The sequence below is a fragment of the Anabrus simplex genome, chromosome 1, assembly GCF_040414725.1.
Source record: "Anabrus simplex isolate iqAnaSimp1 chromosome 1, ASM4041472v1, whole genome shotgun sequence".
Lineage (NCBI taxonomy): Eukaryota > Metazoa > Arthropoda > Insecta > Orthoptera > Tettigoniidae > Anabrus > Anabrus simplex.
The window spans coordinates 165,045,310-165,065,557 of record NC_090265.1 but is presented as its reverse complement, the minus strand read 5'-3'; the positions used below and the strand labels follow the sequence as shown (position 1 = coordinate 165,065,557).

The 20,248-nt window shown below is 38.1% G+C and overlaps 1 protein-coding gene across 1 annotated transcript in view; it reads right to left on the bottom strand.

The window, feature by feature from the left end:
* LOC136863457 (maltase A1) overlaps positions 1–20,248 on the bottom strand; it is a 69,406-nt gene that overhangs the window by 30,600 nt on the left and 18,558 nt on the right. Inside the window, exons 5-6 of the mRNA XM_067139867.2 lie at positions 12,110–12,294; positions 4,885–5,086 (exon numbers count right to left, since the gene is read on the bottom strand). Coding sequence (XP_066995968.2) covers positions 4,885–5,086; positions 12,110–12,294 — 387 coding nt within the window. The remainder of the gene's footprint in view (positions 1–4,884; positions 5,087–12,109; positions 12,295–20,248) is intronic.

Here is a 20,248-nt window from a genome sequence, read left to right as displayed (position 1 = left end):
CAGATTGCTACATATACAGCGACTTCAATGCAAAATATCAGAATACAGTTTTTTTCAGAGGTCGATTGTTCTAAGGGAACCGGAGAGCGTAGGAATTCAGTTCGAATTTTGAAATTGGTCGTATTTATAGAAACTTCTGCGTAGATATAAATGATTAAACAGAAGGAAGGTCAAAGTATTATATTCATGTATACTACGTATATTAATTTAGTAACGATCAGCCCAATGGCCATATATTTCTTGTTGATAATCATCAAACTACAAAATACATGTAAGGAGGATAAACAATAATAAAAAGGAGTTTAGACAGTAAAGAGAGGTTTAGACTGTTTAGATTGTAAAGAGAGTTACTACTGAGATCGTTTCGGCAACATTTTAAAGGCGTTGTACACCTGTCAGTATTTTTTTAACATTACCCGATAGTTGGCTTTCTTTTATACCGGAATGTATAGATCAAATACAAATCAGCAAGAAATTAAACTGTGAAGGGACACAGGGGGCAGGGAAGCGAGAGTCACACCAAGCCACTGACTTGGCGCATTTATGTGACTAAAATATGGAGAACAATATGAGGGGTTATAAAAATGTCATCGTGCGTTTGCTAAGTGATCGTCCCGTCAACACAGGTACTATAATTAGTACCAAAGAAATTTAAGGCAGGTCAATTAACAGCATACACAGCTGATCAAGAGCAATCATTAACATATCACGTGAAACATAAATGTCAGAACAAGAACCAGTGAGTTAATGCCCACTTGGAACCAAGAGTAAACTTTCAAGTATCCCAATAAGAATTTCTTTTTTTTTTTTATATTGGCTTTACGTCGCATCGACACAGATAGGTCTTATGACGACGATGGGACAGGAAAGGGCTAGGACTTGGAAGGAAGCGGCCGTGGTCTTAATTAAGGTACAACCAAAGCATTTGCCTGATGTGAAAATGGGAAACCATGGAAAATCATCTTCAGGGCTGCCGACAGTGGGATTCGAACCCACTATCTCCCAAATACTGGATACTGGCCGCACTTAAGCGACTCCAGCTATCGAGATCGGTATAAGTATTTGTTGGGGGAACCCAAAAAATTAATAATAATCCTAGGGTAACATCTGAATGATCATGGTTCAAGAGGGGAAACAATTACTACAAGGTGCTATTTCCACCATAAGAATGCTGTGGGAAAACTCAAGAAATTTATAATAAGTGGTACATTGAACGTACTCATGATCGGGTATAGCACAGCTTTTATGGAATTAGACAACATTTTTTGATCTGGCTTTGCCACATATTTGACAGACTGCAATGTATGTAGACAAAATAATGATTATTTTAGAAGTGGATATAGCACCTTTTGAACAGACAGGCCTCAATTAACTATTCACCGACTTCCATACAATGCTCGTTACAATAGTTTCGTTATGGTCAGATCTTGCTATAATTAAAGAAAATTTAAATTTTTTAAAAAACAAGGTTCTTTCTGCGCTCCTGGTAGACAATTCTTGAGAATAATAATAAAATGATATTATCTTACATTAAGTGGAAATTGGAATAATATGTTATAAACTGAAGCAGAATTACATAATTGATAGATAGATCAGAGGTTGAGAACGAGAACTTCTCAAATCATTAAAATATTGACCTCCAGTGTATTAACGCAAAATGTTTAAACAACTTTAAATAATGATCAACGTGAATGAAAGACAATAATTCGTTAAGAAGGAAGCCATATTTTCCTGTGTCGACTTACTTAACGTAACTTGTACCGTCTTTCATTCCGTCAAAATTGTAATTATAACAAATATTACACTATACCTTACATGTAAAAAAATTGCATACTCTCAAATAAAGAATGGTATATTTTGCTCTACAAAAACATCCACGTATTCCTCTTGGAATAATAATAGAGTAATAATAATAATAATAATAATAATAATAATAATAATAATAATAATAATAATAATAATAATAACCCCTATACTGGTCATAAAGAGTGAAAAGTAAAGGATTCATATATCTATGAAATCGGAGCTGATGGAAATAAAGGGGTTAATACTATTTCAGTCCACTCTTTCCCATGGAAACTGAGATTAATCTCATCGACCTACCCATTTCTTGCTTTGGATGAGTTAAGCCTAGGGCATTGATCCTCTATCCTTTCTTCTGTCAGATACTGTGGATTTTGAGACCTGAACAATCAGGAAAATGTCTGGTCCATCCTTCTACATGGAGCAGAATCATGGAATCTTAAAGTAGCTATGAAGCATAAAGTCGAAGAAGTTGAGATGCGGGTATATTCATGTATGCTGAAACAACCTTGAACAGTACGGATGGCCAACGAAGAAATCCTATGCTACACAGCATTAAAACAGTGCACTTCGTCGTATCCTTGGGGCATGAAAGATATGAAATACCTCGCGGTCATCATATAGGGGAATATCGAAAAGAAGAGAGGAAAAGGCAAGAGGAAGACTATATAGCTCTACCAATATACGAGAGTGGACAGGTCTTAATCTATAACAGATAATTAGACAAGCTTACGACAGAAATGTATGCGCCATAATGATCGCCAATCTTCTTAAAGGAGATAAAACTGCAAGAAGAAAAATGTATACTGTCGTGGTATAAAAGCTGGACCTCACCATGGCTGTCTGGAATACAGTACTTAGCATCGTACAACCTGTTCTAGTTTGACTGGACACAACATATACTTTAGATAGTTACCACGAACTCTTTGAACCCCGCAGTATTCAGCTCGGCGTTCCTCCGAACTAACAGACGAGAAAAGCAGTCATCTGTTTCAAGTCATCATCACTCCCTGTGCTCTACCAAGAGCCAGGACCGGTTTAAGGGTCCCGCAGCGCCGGTAGCTGTAGGGGCCCCATCGCCCCCCTCCTCTAGGTACGTAATTAGTAAAAAAAGTATGTCGAATTTCCTGCTGAAAGTAATAATGCTACTGGATTTACGTCTCACTAACTACCTTTACGGTTTTCGGAGACGCCGAGGTGCCGGAATTTAGTCCCGCAGGGTTTATTTTACGTGTCAGTAAATCTACCGACACGAGGCTGACGTATTTGAGCACCTTGAAATACAACCCGGCTGAGCCAGTATCGAACCTGCCAAGTTGGGGTCAGAAGGGCAGTGCCTCCACCGTCCGAGCCACTCAGCCCGGCCCTGCTGAAATCGTTTTCCTATAAAATCCCTTACTCTTCCACTTGAATTTTCAGTGTTTTACGATAACTGAAATCTCTGAACAGAGTCGCACATCAATGCAATTCTTGTTGGATTATCCTTATCTATCGATCACGAATTTCCAGTCCTTCAAGTTCTTGTTCCTCTCTGGTTAGCATGTCTGTTCATTGTTTGTTAGTCGGATAAGTTCATCTTTGTGTCCATGGTTTGTCATAACTTAAGCATAAAATGGATAGAAAATGGATGTCAAGTTACTGTATCAAAGGAGAAAACGTAAGAAGGAGATGAAGAAAGAAAAACACGGCAGGAAGTTGCGCTGAACAAATTTGTAAAGAGAACGCTAGATGCGAATGTGGCTGTGGCGCCTGTGGGTGAACAATATGATATAAATACACGGAATACAGCGAACTAGTGTAGATTAATAAGACCCCCAACAACGGAGTGTAGCGAAAATGTGTCTAGTATTTTTTTAAATACGAATAATGCACAGTTAGAAGGTAGTGCAGGGAACTCAACACGAGTAATGTTAACCGGTATTGAACATGAATGTGAATGTTTCTGAAATTGAAAAATACAGTAGTAAACTCAACGCAATCACTGTTGTGTAATGAAAAGTATACTTCAGCTAACTTTCAACTCCGCAGAAGGGCAGAAAGACTACAAGAAGTGCAAGACATTCCATTCAAAGGATCCAAGAAATTGACCAGAATTTATAGAGGAAAAGTTGTAACGTTTGTTCCTTTACGTCCCATTAACTAATTTTACAGTTTCCGGAGACGCCGAGGTGCCGGAATTTTGTCCCGAAGGAGTTATTTCCCGTGCCATTAAATCTACCGACACGAGGCTGACGTATTTGAGCACCTTCAAATACCACCGGACTGAGCCAGGATCGAACCTGCCAAGTTGGGGTCAGAAGGCCAGAGCCGTAACTCTCTGAGCCACTCAGCCCGGCAAGACAAAAAGTTTAGAATAAAGTTAGTTGCGGAAGGCCCTACAGATTTTGTGCTAATAATGTGATATTTTCTACAGACAAAGAAACTAAACATCGTTTTGAAATATACAGCTGTTTTCACTGGTGTCAAAATAATGAAAAGGTAAAGCGTAATTGGCTTATATACTTAAGACTAAGTGTAGTTTCTTAAACTAAATTAATGGTGGCTAATTGTGTAATAATCTGAACATCCACTATTGTGAATAGGTTTGGTTAGATTGACCTGAGGTTATCAAGTAGGGGGCCCCAAAATTATGCCTTGCAGGAGACCCCAAAATCCCTTCATCTTGCCCTTCCAAGAACTAATAAATAATTTCCAAATCTTTTGAAAAAAATTCAGACCAGAACTACACCACTCATCTTCCTCTGCCCTCATACTCCTGTACTCTTCCATTACTTTGATTTATTGAATTTTCCTCGTTATCTTTCATAGTAATTTAACGTGTACTGCCTGATATCTTTATTCCTCGCGATACCGAAGAACATGTCTGCTGAGACTGAGATCCGAAATATTAATGTTCTTGAACCTCTAATTTTACCACCATTAATATAATCTGAGATAGAGTAATTTGTAATAGCAGAAGACAATTGTTTCAAAACACTACCCCAAGTGGACTGCAATTACAGTGTAAAACGTCACATGTGAAATCTAATAGAATGTCACAGTTTTTGTACGTTAAGAATGGAGGGAATATATTTTACTTACCACCCAGTTGGACCAACCAAACGAGGGAACGTTATCCACCCATTGATGTATCAAGTCGTTTACGTGCGCAGCGTTAATACTGTCCGTATGCAGGTTGGAGATAATGAAGAAGTTGAATGGAAAATGTCCTCCTGGTCGCTCTTTCGTACCGAAATAGGCCATTGTTTGTTCCGTGCTTGCATAAGCCTCCAGCATCATGACCCTATGAAGATAATAATTCTATTATAACATGCAGATGAAGTATAGGCTCAGATGTATACAGTAATCTGGTCCTTTGAAAATCTGTTCAAGGTATTTAGCCTGAGTTTCTTCCTACTATAGTAGATGGGATTTCAAATTTCTCATATTACTGCAATAGCAACTCGTATTTCCAGATTATCTGACGGTTAAAGGAGGCTCGTTCTTAATTCATAGACTCTGCAAACTGATGTCACCTTTCATAGACCAAATATTATTTTTAACAACAAACGTAACAAACGTATGGCTATAAAGACTTGTCAGGTTGTTGTTGCAGAGTCATCAGTCGATAGACTGGTATGATGCAACTCTCCATGCCACCCTATCCTGTGCCAACCTTTTCATTTCTACGTAACTATTGAAACCTACATCTGCTCTAATCTGCTTGAAACATTCATACCTTAGTCTACCCCTACCGTTCTTACCACCTACACTTCCTTCAAAAACTAACTGTGCAAGTCCTGAGTGTCTTCAGATGTGTCCGATCATTCTATCTCTTCTTCCCTTCAAATTTACATAAATTGATCTCCTCTCACCAACCCGATTCAGTATATCTTCATTCGTGATTCGATCTATCCCTCTCACCTTCAGCAATCTTCTGTAATAGCACATTTCAAAATCTTCTATTCCTCTTCCTTTCTGAGCTAGTTATCGTCCATGTTTCACTTCCATACAATGCCACGCTCCACACGAAAGTCTTCAAAAACATAATTCTAATTCCTATATCAATGTTTGAAGTGAGCAAATTTCTTTTCTTAGGAAAGCTCTTCCTTGCTTGTACTAGTCTGCATTTTATGTCCTCCTTACTTCTGCCATCGTTAGTTATTTTACTACCCAAGTAACATTATTCATCTACTTCCTTTAAGACTTCATTTGCTAATCTAATATTTCTTGCATCACCTGCCTTCGCTCGACTGCACTCCAATACTTTTGTTTTGGACTTATTTATTTTCATCTTGTACTCCTTACCCAAGACTTCATCCATACCATTCAGCCGCTTCTCGGGATCTTCTGCAGTCTTAGATAAAATAACAATATCATCGGCAAATCTCAACGTTTTGATTTCCGCTCCTTGGATTGTGATTCCCTTTCCAAATTCCTCTTTGATTTCCTTTAACGTTGAAAAGGAGGGGAGACAAACTGCAACCTTGCCTCACTCCTTTCTAGATTGCTGCTTCTTTTTCAAAGCCCTCAATTCTTATCACTGCAGACAGATTTTTATACAGATTGTAGATAATTCTTCGTTCTCGGTATCTGATCCCTACCGTCTTCAGAATCATAAATAGCTTGGTCCAATCAACATTATCGAATGCCTTTTCTAGATCTACGAATGCCATGTACGTGGGCTTGTACTTCTTGATTCGATCCTCTAAGATCAGACGTAAAGTCAGAATTGCTTCACGTGTTCCTACATTTCTTCTGAAGACAAATTGATCTTCTCTCAACTCAGCTTCAATTGGTTTTTCCATTCTTCTGTAAATAATACGTGCTATAAGTTTGCAGGCATGAGATACTAAACTAATGGTGCGGTAGTTTTCACACCTGTCACCTGTCAGCACCGGCTTTCGAAAATCGGATGGGACTTCTCCTGTCTCATATATCTTACAGACTAAATGGAATAACCTTGCGACAGTGGTTTTTCCTAAGGCAGTCAGTAATTCAGAGGGAATGTCAATTCCAAGTGCCTTGTTCCTATTTAGGTCGCTCAGAGCTCTGTCAAATCTGACCTCAAAAATGGGTCTCCCATTTCATCAGCATCAACAGCCTCGTCTTGTACCAGAACCAAATTATATACATCTCTATCTTGATACAAGTGTTGAATATGTTCCTGCCAGCTTTCTGCTTTGTCTTCTTTCCCTAGAAGTGGCTTTTCATCTGAGCTCTTAATATTCATACCCCTAGATTTCTTTCTCCAAAGGTTTCCTTGATTTTCCTGTACGCAGCATCTACCTTTCCAAGGACCATACAACCTTCGACATCCTTGCACTTCGCCTTCAGCCATTCTTCCTTAGCTACCTTGCACTTTCTATCTATTCCATTCTTTAATCGCCTGTATTCTATTCTGCCCTCTTCATTTCTAGCATTCTTGTATTTTTGTCGTTCATCAATCAGGTCTAGTATCTCCTGAGTAATCCACTGATTCTTAGTTGATCTTTTCTTCCCACCTAACATTTCTTCAGCAACCCTACTGACTTCATTTTTTTCTTCCTCTACTGTGTTTCCTTCAGCCTTTTCATTTAGTCCTTGTGCAATATGTTCCTTGAAAAAATACCTTACGCTCTTTTCTTTCAACTTGTCTAGATCCCATCTATTTGCATGCTTTCCTTTCTTCAATTTCTTCAACATCAGATGGCATTTCTTGACCAACAAGTTGTGGTCAAAGTCCTCGTCTGCTCCTGGGAAAGTTTTGCAATCCAACACCTGGTTTCTGAATTTCTGCCTAATCATAATGAAGTCTATTTGATACCTTCCAGTGTCTCCAGGTCTCGTTCACGTGCACAGCTGTCGTTTGTGGTGTTTGAACCAAGTGTTGGCAAGGACTAAATTATGATCAGTACAGAATTCAACCAGCCGTTTTCCTCTTTCATTCCTTTGTCCCAATCCGAATTCTCATACTGTATTACCTTCTCTTCCTTGGCCTACCACTGCATTCCAGTCTCCCATCACTATTAGATTCTCGTCACCTTTTACATATTGTATTAAATATTCTATCTCTTCATATATTCTTTCGATTTCCTCATCATCCGCTGAACTAGTAGTCCTGCACTATTGTGGTGGGCATTGGTTTGGTGTCCATCTTGACGACAATAATTCTTTCACTATGCTGGTCGTAGTAGCTTATCCGCTGCCCTATTTTCTTATTCATTATTAAACCAACTCCTGCATTTTCCCAGTGTGATTTTGTGTTGATAATTCGGTAGTCGCCCGACCAAAAATCCTGTGCTTCCTGCCAACGTACTTCACTTATACCAACTACATCTAACTTTAGTCTATCCATCTCCCTTTTCAGATTCTCTAACCTACCACAATGATTCAAACTTCTAACATTCCACGCTCCATCTCGCAGAATATCAGTATCCATCTTCTTGATGACCGTCCCCTCTCGTGTAGTCCCCACCCGGAGATCGGAATGGGGGACTAGTTTACCTCCGGAATATTTTACCCGGGAGGAAGCCATCATCAGTACATCATTCATATAGGGAGAGCTGCATGTCCTCGGGAGTTAGTTACGGTTGTAGTTTCCTGTTGCTTTCAGCCGTGTAGCAGTATCAACACAGCTAAGCCAGGTTGAGTATTATTACAAGGCCATATCAGTCAATCATCTAGACTGCCGCCCTTGCAATTTCCGAAAGGTTGCTACGCCCTTTCGATGAACCATTCCTTAGTCTACTCCCTCAACAGGTACCCATCCGATATGGTTGCACCTGCGGCTTGGCTATCTGCTTCATTGCGACACGCAAGCCACCCCACCGCGTCAAGGCCACATGGTTCGCAGGGGATGATTTGTCAGGTATGTCATTATATTTTTATTATTTAATTACACTAATTGAGGAAATAAACAAGGGCACAGGGCTAGTTGCAAATTGAGAACTGTAAAGCGGCTTAGATATTTCACGGTGGCTTGTAGACTGAACGCAAAAATATATAACACGTGGATATATGTAAATAATTTCTTCATTTAATAGAATTGTTATGAGAGGAAGAATGAAATTGAAAAGAGTTCAATGAACAACCACCAGATAAATTATATTGCCAAACATAAAGCAATACTCTTTGAAATGATACATATAATGTTGGATAATTGTTGTTGTTTGTTGTTTAAGGAGCCTAACAGCTAGGTCATCGGCCCAATTTAGATAATTGATAATTTATCCTTAATCAAAGAAGGAGTTGTAAACCCCAGAGAATTGGGGTGTCAGCTCAGGTAGTGATTCTAAAGGAGTTCGACCGCAATCATCACAGAGTGCTGGAATGGGGTCCGTAGCAAACTTCATCGCAATTAAAAAAACAGGGTGAAATAAATTCGATTAGAAATACACAAGAGATTACATGAATAGAAGACATGTTTTAAAAAACCAGCTTTCATTAACAGGTTTTTCCAAATAATTAACAAAATATTCTTTCCGTATTCCAAAGACAGTGTTGACTGATCGGTAGCAGCCGTAATCTCTTCCAGCTACCACCTTACGTATACCTGTATTTGAAAGTAGTGTGCCATCTCATTGGCGTCTTTTGGTCAGAGAGGGGTAAAACGTAGAGGTGATCGACGGTTATGCTTGGTTGGGGATGAATGTTCTCTTGCTTTAAACGTTTCAGTTCAGATTTACTGATTTGTTCATTTCTGATTCCGTTAAAAGCAGTTTACTTGCTCTAGACAGGCCTTTCTGCTTTATCAACAACTAGCAAATGCACCCATGCTTTGCTACGGTATTCTACCATGTACACGGATTTCTGCGTAAATTACTGTACGCGCAGTGAATAAGAGATATTAAATTGCATGTTCTTTACGGCTGACCGAGAAACAAAACCGGGATAACGTCATACGTTGTTTCCGATGTAAGGTGGGCATTGGGGAAGTTTTGATGATAATGGCAGGCCACGTTTCTACTGCCATTCACAAACAAGTTAGGGAATACCTACTATAACATCAGACCCATTTGTCAACTGTCATTCATAATAGCGATGGAGAGTTTTCTTTATAAATAAGGCCCCTTTTCCTAATTAAAATCTAAATCGGGTTGGAAAGATTGATTATAGTCCAGAAATGCAGCGCTATCTAACTTATAAGGGATCGAGGTACGACAAAATGTCATAGGACCAACGTTGTAGATCTCTCCTAATTGAATGACGATTGTGCTATCTGTTTTGTGATATGACTTGGCGTTTAGCCACCAATTACCCCGAAACGAAGGTCTGCACCGTCATTAAAATTGCATCCCTATTTCGATATTTTCCTGGGCCAAAATGTTATAACCTATATTCCAAAAGTTTGGAATTTTTCTTCAAAGGAAAGAGAGTCCAGGTTCCAGGATTTGCACTCGCATACGTACGGAGTAATTAAGGAAGAAACTAATACAGTAAAGAAAGTTGAAATTAATATAAAATACATTATAACTGAGGACAACCGGGTAGGACAAATATGTAAATACCAAGTGCATGTATTGGAAAATGAAATGTGCTTCACTAAACTGTGGTGACATGAGTTTCGGATATAAGAAGTCGGTGGCAGATGAGAAATTTACGCGCAGGGATTCTTTGGTAATAGATGATATGATGACTTATGGTGCTTTTACGTAAGCCTAAAGAGGCAAAGAATAGGCAATAAATTAAAGCGGAAAACAGTAGTAGAAGGGAAATACCGTAAAAGTTACAGCAAATGCCAGACAACACTTTACAGTGTGAAATAATGGTCTACACTCTGTGGTAGAGTTCAAATATTCAAATATTAATAAATATTAACAGCCTCCCTTAGTGCTATTCCAGGACGTTTGTAATGTCCAACGTTATTCCACAAATATCCCGCAGAATGGCAGCTTGACGTCTGTCTCAATTTCTACCCAAGGAACAACCGCGAGTTTACAGGAATGGTGATGAAAATGGCATTTTTCACTTCCCTGCTGGCAAGCAGCCGTAGACGTTGCCATGGTAACCGGTAAGATCGTTCTCGGTCTGTCGATCAGTCAATGCAGAGCATGAAACCCGCAGAAAATACTAATTCTCTCCGTCATTTGAAGAGTAAGCGAAATTATGTATATAAAGTGGCGTTTCATATCTAGTCCACGGATTTTGCAGTATATCAATAGTATAAAAGAAAATTAAAGAAAACTGTTCTGGTTTTCGTGAAAATTTCCAACCTGTTAAGTGATTTTTAAGTCATATGTATATCAAAACCTTCCCGTGGAAGAGTATACTCTAAATATGAAGTTTCGTGGAGATCTGTCCAGCCGTTTCACTGTGATGGTGGAACAAACAGACAAGGAAAATAAAAGCCACTGATATGGTCCTGAGCTGACTTAAAACGGATAAATATCTGAAAAATTTTCAAAGCAAACGAATTTACAGGCAGCGGAACCCCTACAACTTTATTCATATAGATTAAACTGAAGTATCGTTCAAGCATATGTATTGTAAAATACCTTAACAGGTACTATTTGTATGGCTCCTTCGCTGGATGGTCAGCGTACTGGTTTTCAGGTCAGGGGGACCAAGGTTCGATTTCTGGCTGGGTCTTGAACTTTAACTGCGAATAGCTAATTTTCTGGTTCGGGGTCTGGTTGTTCGTGAAAGTCTTAACCCACATATTCGTCTACTAACAACCGCCATACAAACACGCAGTAATGGATACATCCCTCCAAATACGGTCGTCATCAGGAAAGGCATCCGACCGTAAAACTTGCCTTAATCCACAATAGTGCCGATCCCGCGTGATTAGGAAAAGGCCAGGAAAGATAAACTAAGAGTTCCTATTCCTGATACTGCACCACGGTTTGATAACATATTGTTCTCAAAGGCATCACACTGAAGTATGATATTCAAATGTTTGATTTCCTATACAGGAAAAATGGTTCTTTGTTACTTAAATAGTGTTTCATTTCAGTATAATTATATTAGGAAACTATACAAATGCATTGTTTTACTGTTAATCTAATATTGTGATACTTTAGTATTTAGTAGACACTTATGACATGAACAAAATAACAAAGTGAAAAACAATGTCGGTCAGTATTTTCTCCCACCAGGGGGGCCAGAGGTAATTCTTGAGAGCCATTGGGCTAAGGAATTAGAAGTGCCACGGAAGGTGGCGATGTGAAAGAATATGGAGACCTCGAAAAGTTTACACTGCTGGGGCAGAAAAAGGGTTGACTAAGAGATCTTACAGTGAAATGTGACCTACGAAGTGAATTAATCTTCCAGGCCTTTTTTCTCTCAAGCGTATTGAATCACAGAGGTATACTTCATTGTTACAAACACTCAGTATTTCACTTACTTATCAGGATACTTGTCCACCAGAGTGCGCCACTGCTCCACCATATCGTACGTCTCAGGTTGATTTGTAACCCGTTCGTTGCTGTTCGGTGGGTTGTCTCTCCATTCCGAGTCCTCAAAAAGGTGGGGAATAGCATCTACACGGAAGCCGTCCACTCCTCTGTCTAGCCAAAATGTAATGACGTCCTGCGCAATGAGAGGAACAATCACATTAGGGAAAAGTAAAATTGAATGATATTAATGATCGGTCATAGAATTGTACGAGGAAAAAAAATTTGATTTTCGTGAATATCACTTGTGATAATGAGTTCCCAAGATGTCAATGGACAAGATACATCACCGTACTTAAAACTTAGAGTAGATACATATTTTCTACTGTAACTTTACCATCTACAATCATTTTTTTTTTTACTCTACTCCTTTTTAATTCCCAACGGGAAACTCTGGAGTGCTTTACATGGCGCCGACACAGATAGGTCTTATGGCGACGATGGGACAGGAAAGGCCTAGGAATGGAAAGGAAGGGCCGTGGCCTTAATTAAGGTACAGCCCCTGGTGTGAAAATGGGAAACCATGGAAAACCATCTTCAGGGCTGCCGACAGTGGCGTTCAAACCCACTATCTCCCGGATGCGAGCTCACAGCTGTGCGCCCCTAACCGCACGGCCAACTCGCCCGATGTGAAGTAATGGATGGGCATGACTGAGATACATACAGAAGGCTATTTTACTAAAGGCGCCTTATCTTATCATACTGTAGAGAGCTGATTATTTCACTCATGGTAATTTCATAGGCCCTGAATCAGTTCGCCGCTTTCGATTTACTAAATCCTACACTTGTCGACTTCAGATTCCATACAGATACTTCCCGAAAACGATTCATTAAATGCAAATGAATTCATCGTTACCACTTTGAGTTTCAATAATTGAAAGGCATATTTTGGAACATTTGATTTTCTCGAAGGTAAATTTGACACCATTTCCTTGTTTTGATTGATTGATTGATTGATTGATTGATTGATTGATTGATTGATTGATTGATTGATTGATTGATTGATTGATTGATTGATTGATTGATTGATTGATTGATTGATTGATTGATTGATTGATTGATTGATTGATTGATTGATTGATTGATTGACTAGCAGATTATTATGTCAGAATGTGAGACTTCTTGTGAAATTATTCAAAATATGTTAATAAGGAATAAAAAAGGTTTCAAACAGAAGGGGCATGGTGTTGTGGTAAAGGGTATTTATAAAACTAAACGAAGATGGTGCCTGTCATACATACATCTGTGAAAAATGTTAAACTATCTCCTAATCAACATTAAATGAAGGATTATTTCATTTTTCCGATATCAGGAAGCTCATATATTACAGCTAACGGAAGCTAAAGACCAATAATTTTCGTCCATATTGCTGCTTAGTTGTGCCACAATCCTTGTGATATACTCTACAGTATCTGTTGTGATCTGTTGGTACGTTAAATGTATTATGGGGAAAAGAAAGTGTAAGTTCACTGCTGAATTGGAGAAAAGATATAAATGCTTCAAAAAGGTCCGCACCGACGAAGAGCCATGTGTCTAGTATGTAAACTAGCAACATAGGTTTCTGTGGCTAATCGTAGAGCTATGGGTTTAGAAAGTCACATTACAACGGGCAAACATAAAGCTAATGTTCAAAGTGCATCAACTTCAACTTCAAATAATGTGTTGGCATTTTTCAAAAAGCACATCACTAAACGAAAATGCGATTGCTGAAGAGGGAGTTCTTGTGTACCACAATGCTGTTCATCATGGGAGCTACAAAACTATGGATTGTATGTCTAAGCTTCCATCTAAATTATTTCCTGATTCTGAAATAGGGAAAAATATTCACTGTGCCCGTACAAAGTCTGAGGCTATTGTCAATAATAAACTTGGACCTCACTGTGTAGAAAGTGCCATTAAACAAGCCAAAGACGTATAATACATTGGTGTTTGTACGGATGACAGTAATCATGGGAATATAAACCTGTTTCCTGTGCTCATGCAGTATTTTGACTACAGGAATGGAGAGCTGCAAGGAAAGTTAATTGACCTACACAGTGTTAGTAATGAAAAAGCTGCAACAATCTATTCAGTGGTGTTAGATGTCCTGCAACAAAATGAAATTTCGGAGAAGTGCATTGCTTTTGGAGGAGAAAAGTGCAATACGAATTTTGGTGGCCTGAAAAGACGAGGAGATAATAATGTATTTTCTAACCTCAGATCTCAGCTTAATGAAACCTTGATTGGAGTAGGCTGCCCAGCACACGTGTTGCATAATTATGTTCAACATGGAGTTGATTTATTGTCGATTGACGTTGAAAGCATTGTGTTAAAAGTGTTCAACTACTTTTCACATCCACCGTAAGGTATGAAGAGCTAAAATGGTTTTGTGAATTTGCTGATGTGAATTACAAATCCTTATTGAAACATACAAAGTCTCGTTGGTTGTCACTTTTTCCAGCTGTTGAAAGGATGGCTTGAAATGTATCCAGCTCTTCGGTCTTATTTTCTGTCTGTGGATAACCCGCCAACAATTTTGAACAAGTTTTTCAGCAATAAGTTAAGTGAAATATATTTAATATTTTGCCAGTCTTTAATGTCAGTCTTTCAAGAGAACATTCTTCATGTTGAAAAGGAGAATAATTCCATTATTGAAGTGAAACAGGCACTTGAAGAAACTGTTGGCATTTTACAAGCTTGTTTTTCAAATAATTTTGTTCCTATGAAAGTGAAAGAAATGATGAAAACTTTGAAGGAGGATGGGTTGCAGGAAGACAGTGATTCCTTCATGAAAGAAGTCCATGATAAATATAATGCATGCCTGGAGTACCTTGGAAAATGGTTACAACCACTTGAAGAATTCAGTACTTTTAAATGGATGACCTTAACTTCAGACTTCAACTGGACTGACCTTGAAGATACTGTTAAATATCTTAGTGCTAAAGGTGTACACATTGATGATGTTAGATTATTTGACCAATTTGTAAATCTTCAAAAGTATGCTGAAATGCAAAAGCAGAATGAAAATTTCTTGAAGGAACCAGTCCATAAAAATTGTGCTGGTTTTCTAAATAGTGTCAATATTACATGTGCTTCCGAGCTAATGAAATTGGAAGAAGTGTATTTTGCAATTCCTGCACATAACGCCAACGTCGAAAGAACTTTTTTCTTTAATAAATGCACAGTGGACCAAAGAAAGAAACAGGTTAAATGTTGACTCTGTGAAATGGTTGGTGTCAGTGAAATTTAACATGAAAGAGTTCACTTGTAACCAGTTTTATGACTATTTAAAAGACAATAAAGAGTTTCTCAATAAAATAAGTAGCTCTGATAAGTACAATCAACATGAATAAGTTGTCAGTGACATTCCTGCTTTCGAGACTTCACTTGTAGCCAAGCAATGTGAATAAGGTACACGAAATAAATGGTTTTAACAAAAAAATTAAGCAATTTTAATGCTGTCCTGGTTTTGTCCTGCTTTTGGAACTCAAAAGTCCTGCTTTCGAGCCGTTGTCGTCTGGTAACCCTATCTGAAAGTCCAAATATCACGCTCACACTTTGATTTCTTCCCCGATAATGTGGGTTCGACATGCGAAGAACACGGTGAAAAGTCCCATAAAGATTTAAAGGAGGTTGATAGAGACTACCTATTACGATGGAACATTAGCATGCTTGCTAAGTATGGTTGGATACTCAAGAGAGACAACCTACAAGCCATACGTAGAAGGAAAGGGAGTAGAAGAACTTTCAGAACAAAAAGGTGGCGATAAAAATAATGTCCGCAAGACCCCATACTGTGAATTTACAATGACACTAAAAATACGCATGTCAATATGACAATATCACGAATGGGTTACCTTCAGTATATAGTGACAAAAGTTACAAATTTATAATATACAGATGAGAAATAGCACGGATATCAGTCATTTGCGAAATATATGGATATTTGAACACATATTTCAATACTAGCAAGATACCCGTGCTTTGCTACGGTATTATACTGAAATTTATAATTGAATGCTTATTGTTTTAGATATATAATCCGCCGAAATTCGCGAACTGACTCGTTTTCCGCGAGAATCCACCAAAATTCCCGATCTGACTGGTTTTCTATTATTTCACGGCACGTTTCCTCCCATTTTTCAATCTTCCTTTCCAGCAATCGATTTCGTACTTCCCGCGCTAGTCTCAGGTATTCCTCCCGGTCAGTTGGGTCCGTAAATCTTTGCCATCTTTTCCTATAATCATTTTTAATATGGATAAAATCCTTCAGGAGATCCGGTTTGGTGTCATATTGGGTGCCTTGGCGGCACTGAACCCGCGGCCGGACTGCATTCTTAGTCATTTGTCCAGGAGCCGTTACCAGCGCGGTCCGCACATTTGACGACGGTCCGGTATATTATTATTTTTTTATTGTTACTATTATGTGTTGCTGGAATGGCTGATGACAGGGAAAACCGGAGTATCCGGAGAAAAACCTGTCCCGCCTCCGTTTTGTCCAGCACGAATGCCACATGGAGTGACCGGGATTTGAACCACGGCACCCAGCTGTGAGAGGCCGGCGCGCTGCCGCCTGAGCAACGGAGGATACTTATAAGTACATTAATAACAGTAAAATCAATTGGATACACCTCCTTCTACACCCCACCGCCGTTAAGTTTATTTACCGCCGCTCCCCCCCCCCCCAAAAAAAAAATTTTAAAATAATGCTTGTTTCTTTATGTTTAAGGGAGATTCCAAACACCAATGTTCACGTCTATTACCTTCAGTTTTGGGATATAAGTATCCCCATAAAAATAATTTACTTTTTTTACTTCATTTCACAATACTTCCCCCCCCCCGAAGTGAATTATCCCCTCAAAAAATACTTGTTTCTTTAATAGTAAAGGATCTTCTAAATACCAATTATCACGACTCTAACTTCTTCAGAGTTTTTGATTTATGTGTCCTCGTGAAAGGAATTCAACTCCTTTACACTCCCGCCCTCCAAGATGGTTTCCCCACCAAATGCGTTTTCTTTGTTTTTAAAGGAGATCCAAATACGAATTTCCACGTCTGTAACAACTTTATATTTTTAGATGTATGTATTCTCATAGAATTAAGTCAATTAATTTTTCAATTCTTTCACCCCCACCCCCCCCCCCCGCCTTCAAGGGATTTTCCGAGAATACGTGTTTCTTTACTTTTAAAGCAGATTGTAAATATCAAATTTCACGCCTGTAACATCTTCATTTTTGAGATATCAGTAGGCTAATTAAAAGAATTCAACACCATTTTCAGTCACTTTAACCCCCCCCCCCTCCTTTCCACCCGAGTGGTATTTCCGGAAACTAAAAATACACGCTTCTTTATGTTTAATAGAGATAAAAAATACCATTTTTCACTTCTGTAACATGTTAAGTTTTTTTAGATATACTGTAAAAATTCTCATTTTAAAATTTCACCCCTTTTGAGTTCCCCTTAAGCGGAGTTTCCAAAAACAAATCACCTTTCTTTCTTTACATTTACAGGAGATTCCAAACACCCACTTTTTACGTCTGTAACATTTTACGTTTCCAAGATATTCTGTGGATATAGTCTTTCAAAAAATTCACCCCAATTTGTCACTCCTGTTTAACCGCCATTAATTGGATTTTTCAAAAACTAAAAAATACGTGTTTCTTTATTTTTAAAGGAGATCCCAAACACCAATTTTCAGGTCTGTAATATCTTTCGTTTCTGAGATATATGTATCCTCATTAAAGGCATTCAACCCATTTTTCACCCTTTTACACCCCTCCTATTGGGATTTACAGGAAACAAAAAAATACGTGTTCCTTTATTTTTAGAGGAGATTCGAACTACCAATTTTTACATCTGTCAATTTTAAAGTTTTAAGTTGTAGACACACTCATTTTAAAAAATTCCCACCCCATTTCACCCTACAATATTTGGGTTTTCCAGAAACGAAAAAAATACGTGTTTCTTTACTTTTAAAGAAGATCCAAAATACCAATCTTCAGGTCTGTAATATCTTCAGGTTCTGAAATATAAGTAGCCTCATTAAAGGCATTCAACCCATTATTAACCGTTTTACAGCCTTCCTATTAGGATTTTCCGAAAACAAAAGAATACGTGTTTCTTTATTTTTAAAGGAGATCCTAAATACCAATTTTTACATCTATAAACTTTAAAATATTTGAGATATAGATACACCCATTTTAAAAAATCACCCCCTTTTCACCCCCTCCACCATTAATTGGATTTTCCACAAACAAAAATATGTGTTTCTTTATTTTTAAAGAAGATCCCAAACACCAATTTTCAGGTCTGTAATATCTTCAGGTTCTGAAATATAAGTAGACTCATGAAATGCATTCGACCCCTTTTTCACCCCTTTTCACTCCTCCTATTGCGATTTTCCGAAAACAAAAAAAATACGTGTTTCTTTATTTTTAATGAAGATTCTAAATACCAATTTTTACATCTGCAAACTTTAAAAGTTTGGAGATATAGAATCACTCATTTTAAAAATCCCCCCATTTTCACCCTCCCATTAATTGGATTTTCCAAAAACAAAAATATACGTGTTTCTTTATTTTTAAAAGAGACCAAATGTACCAATTTTCAGGTCTGTAATATCTTCAGTTTCTGAGATATAAGTACCGGTATCCTGATTAAAGGCATTCAACCCATTTTCCCCCATTTTCACCCTTTTTCACCCCACCTATTGGGATTTTCTGAAAACAAAAAATATTTGTTTCCTTAATTTTAAAGAAGATTCTAAATACCAATTTTTACATCTGTAAACTTTTAAAGTTTTGAGATATGGATACACTCATTTTAAAATTTCACCCCCCTTTTCACCCCCTTAGCGACGGAATATCCAAAAATCCTCTCTTAGCGAGCACCTACATCTTAATATGAATATATCCCCAAAATTTCATTTCTTTATGTCCAGTAGTTTTGGCTCGGCGATGATGAATCAGTCAGTCAGTCAGTCAGTCAGTCAGTCAGTCAGTCAGTCAGGACAAGTTATTTTATATATATATAGATATGCCTTTGTTTCATTTAGTCAGTGTTATATCTTAAAGACTTGAATTAAGGAATGGATGTTCAAAATAACTACGTTCAATAAAACCTCGTGTGTTTTAAAACTACATTCATTGAAAATTTACCAGTATTCCGTACGTTTTAGCAAAACATGATTCGATTTTCAGGTTTAGAGCGACAGTTTTATGTTGAATCACTTTATTCGGTTTAGAGAGCCTCCGTGGCTCAGGTGGCAGCGCGCCGGCTTCTCACCTCTGGGTTCCGTGCTTCAAATCCCGCTCACTCCATGCGAGGCTTATGCTGGACAAAGCAGAGGTGGGACATGCTTTTCTCCGAGTTCTCCGGTGTTCCCTGTCATCATTCATTCTAGCCACACTCTCCAATATAATAACCTAAAATTTAATTTCATCTGTCAATCATTAATCATTGCCTCAGAGGAATGCAACAGGCTTCGATAGCGGCCATAATTCCAATCCTAGCCGCTAGATGGTGGCTTCATTCATTCCATTCCTGACCCGATCTAATGACTGGAAACAGCCTGAGAACTTTTAGTTCCTTTTGGTTTCGGTAATATTCATGAAGTCAAAATTCAAAAGTCAAAGTTATCACATAACACGTTGATGTATTTTCAGGTGTAAATGTATGCTCCGATTCTTCAAATTAAAATCCTGTTGGTAAATTCAATTTTACTATTCAACATAATATCAATAAATTGGGTTTTCTTAGGGCCATATGATATTTTTGATCCTACACTGGCTGGTTTGTAATATGAAAAATCCTTAAAATTGTATTCTGTAGAATTAAAAAATGCAGAAGCATAATTATATACAGTATGAACTGACAATACGGGTAACTTGCGGGGTCCAGTTCATTGGCTGAATGGTCAGCTTAGTTGCTTCCAGTTCACAGAGCCTGGTGGTCGGTTTCGCACTGACTGGAGATTTTATCTGCGCCTGATTCATTTCTCTCGCTCGGGAACTAAGTACTTATGTTCATTTATGAGTGGCTGAATAAATAGAATGCTCTTCTCTCCACATGCATATCCTTACTACTAGTTACAAATATCTCCTTTGTTTTCA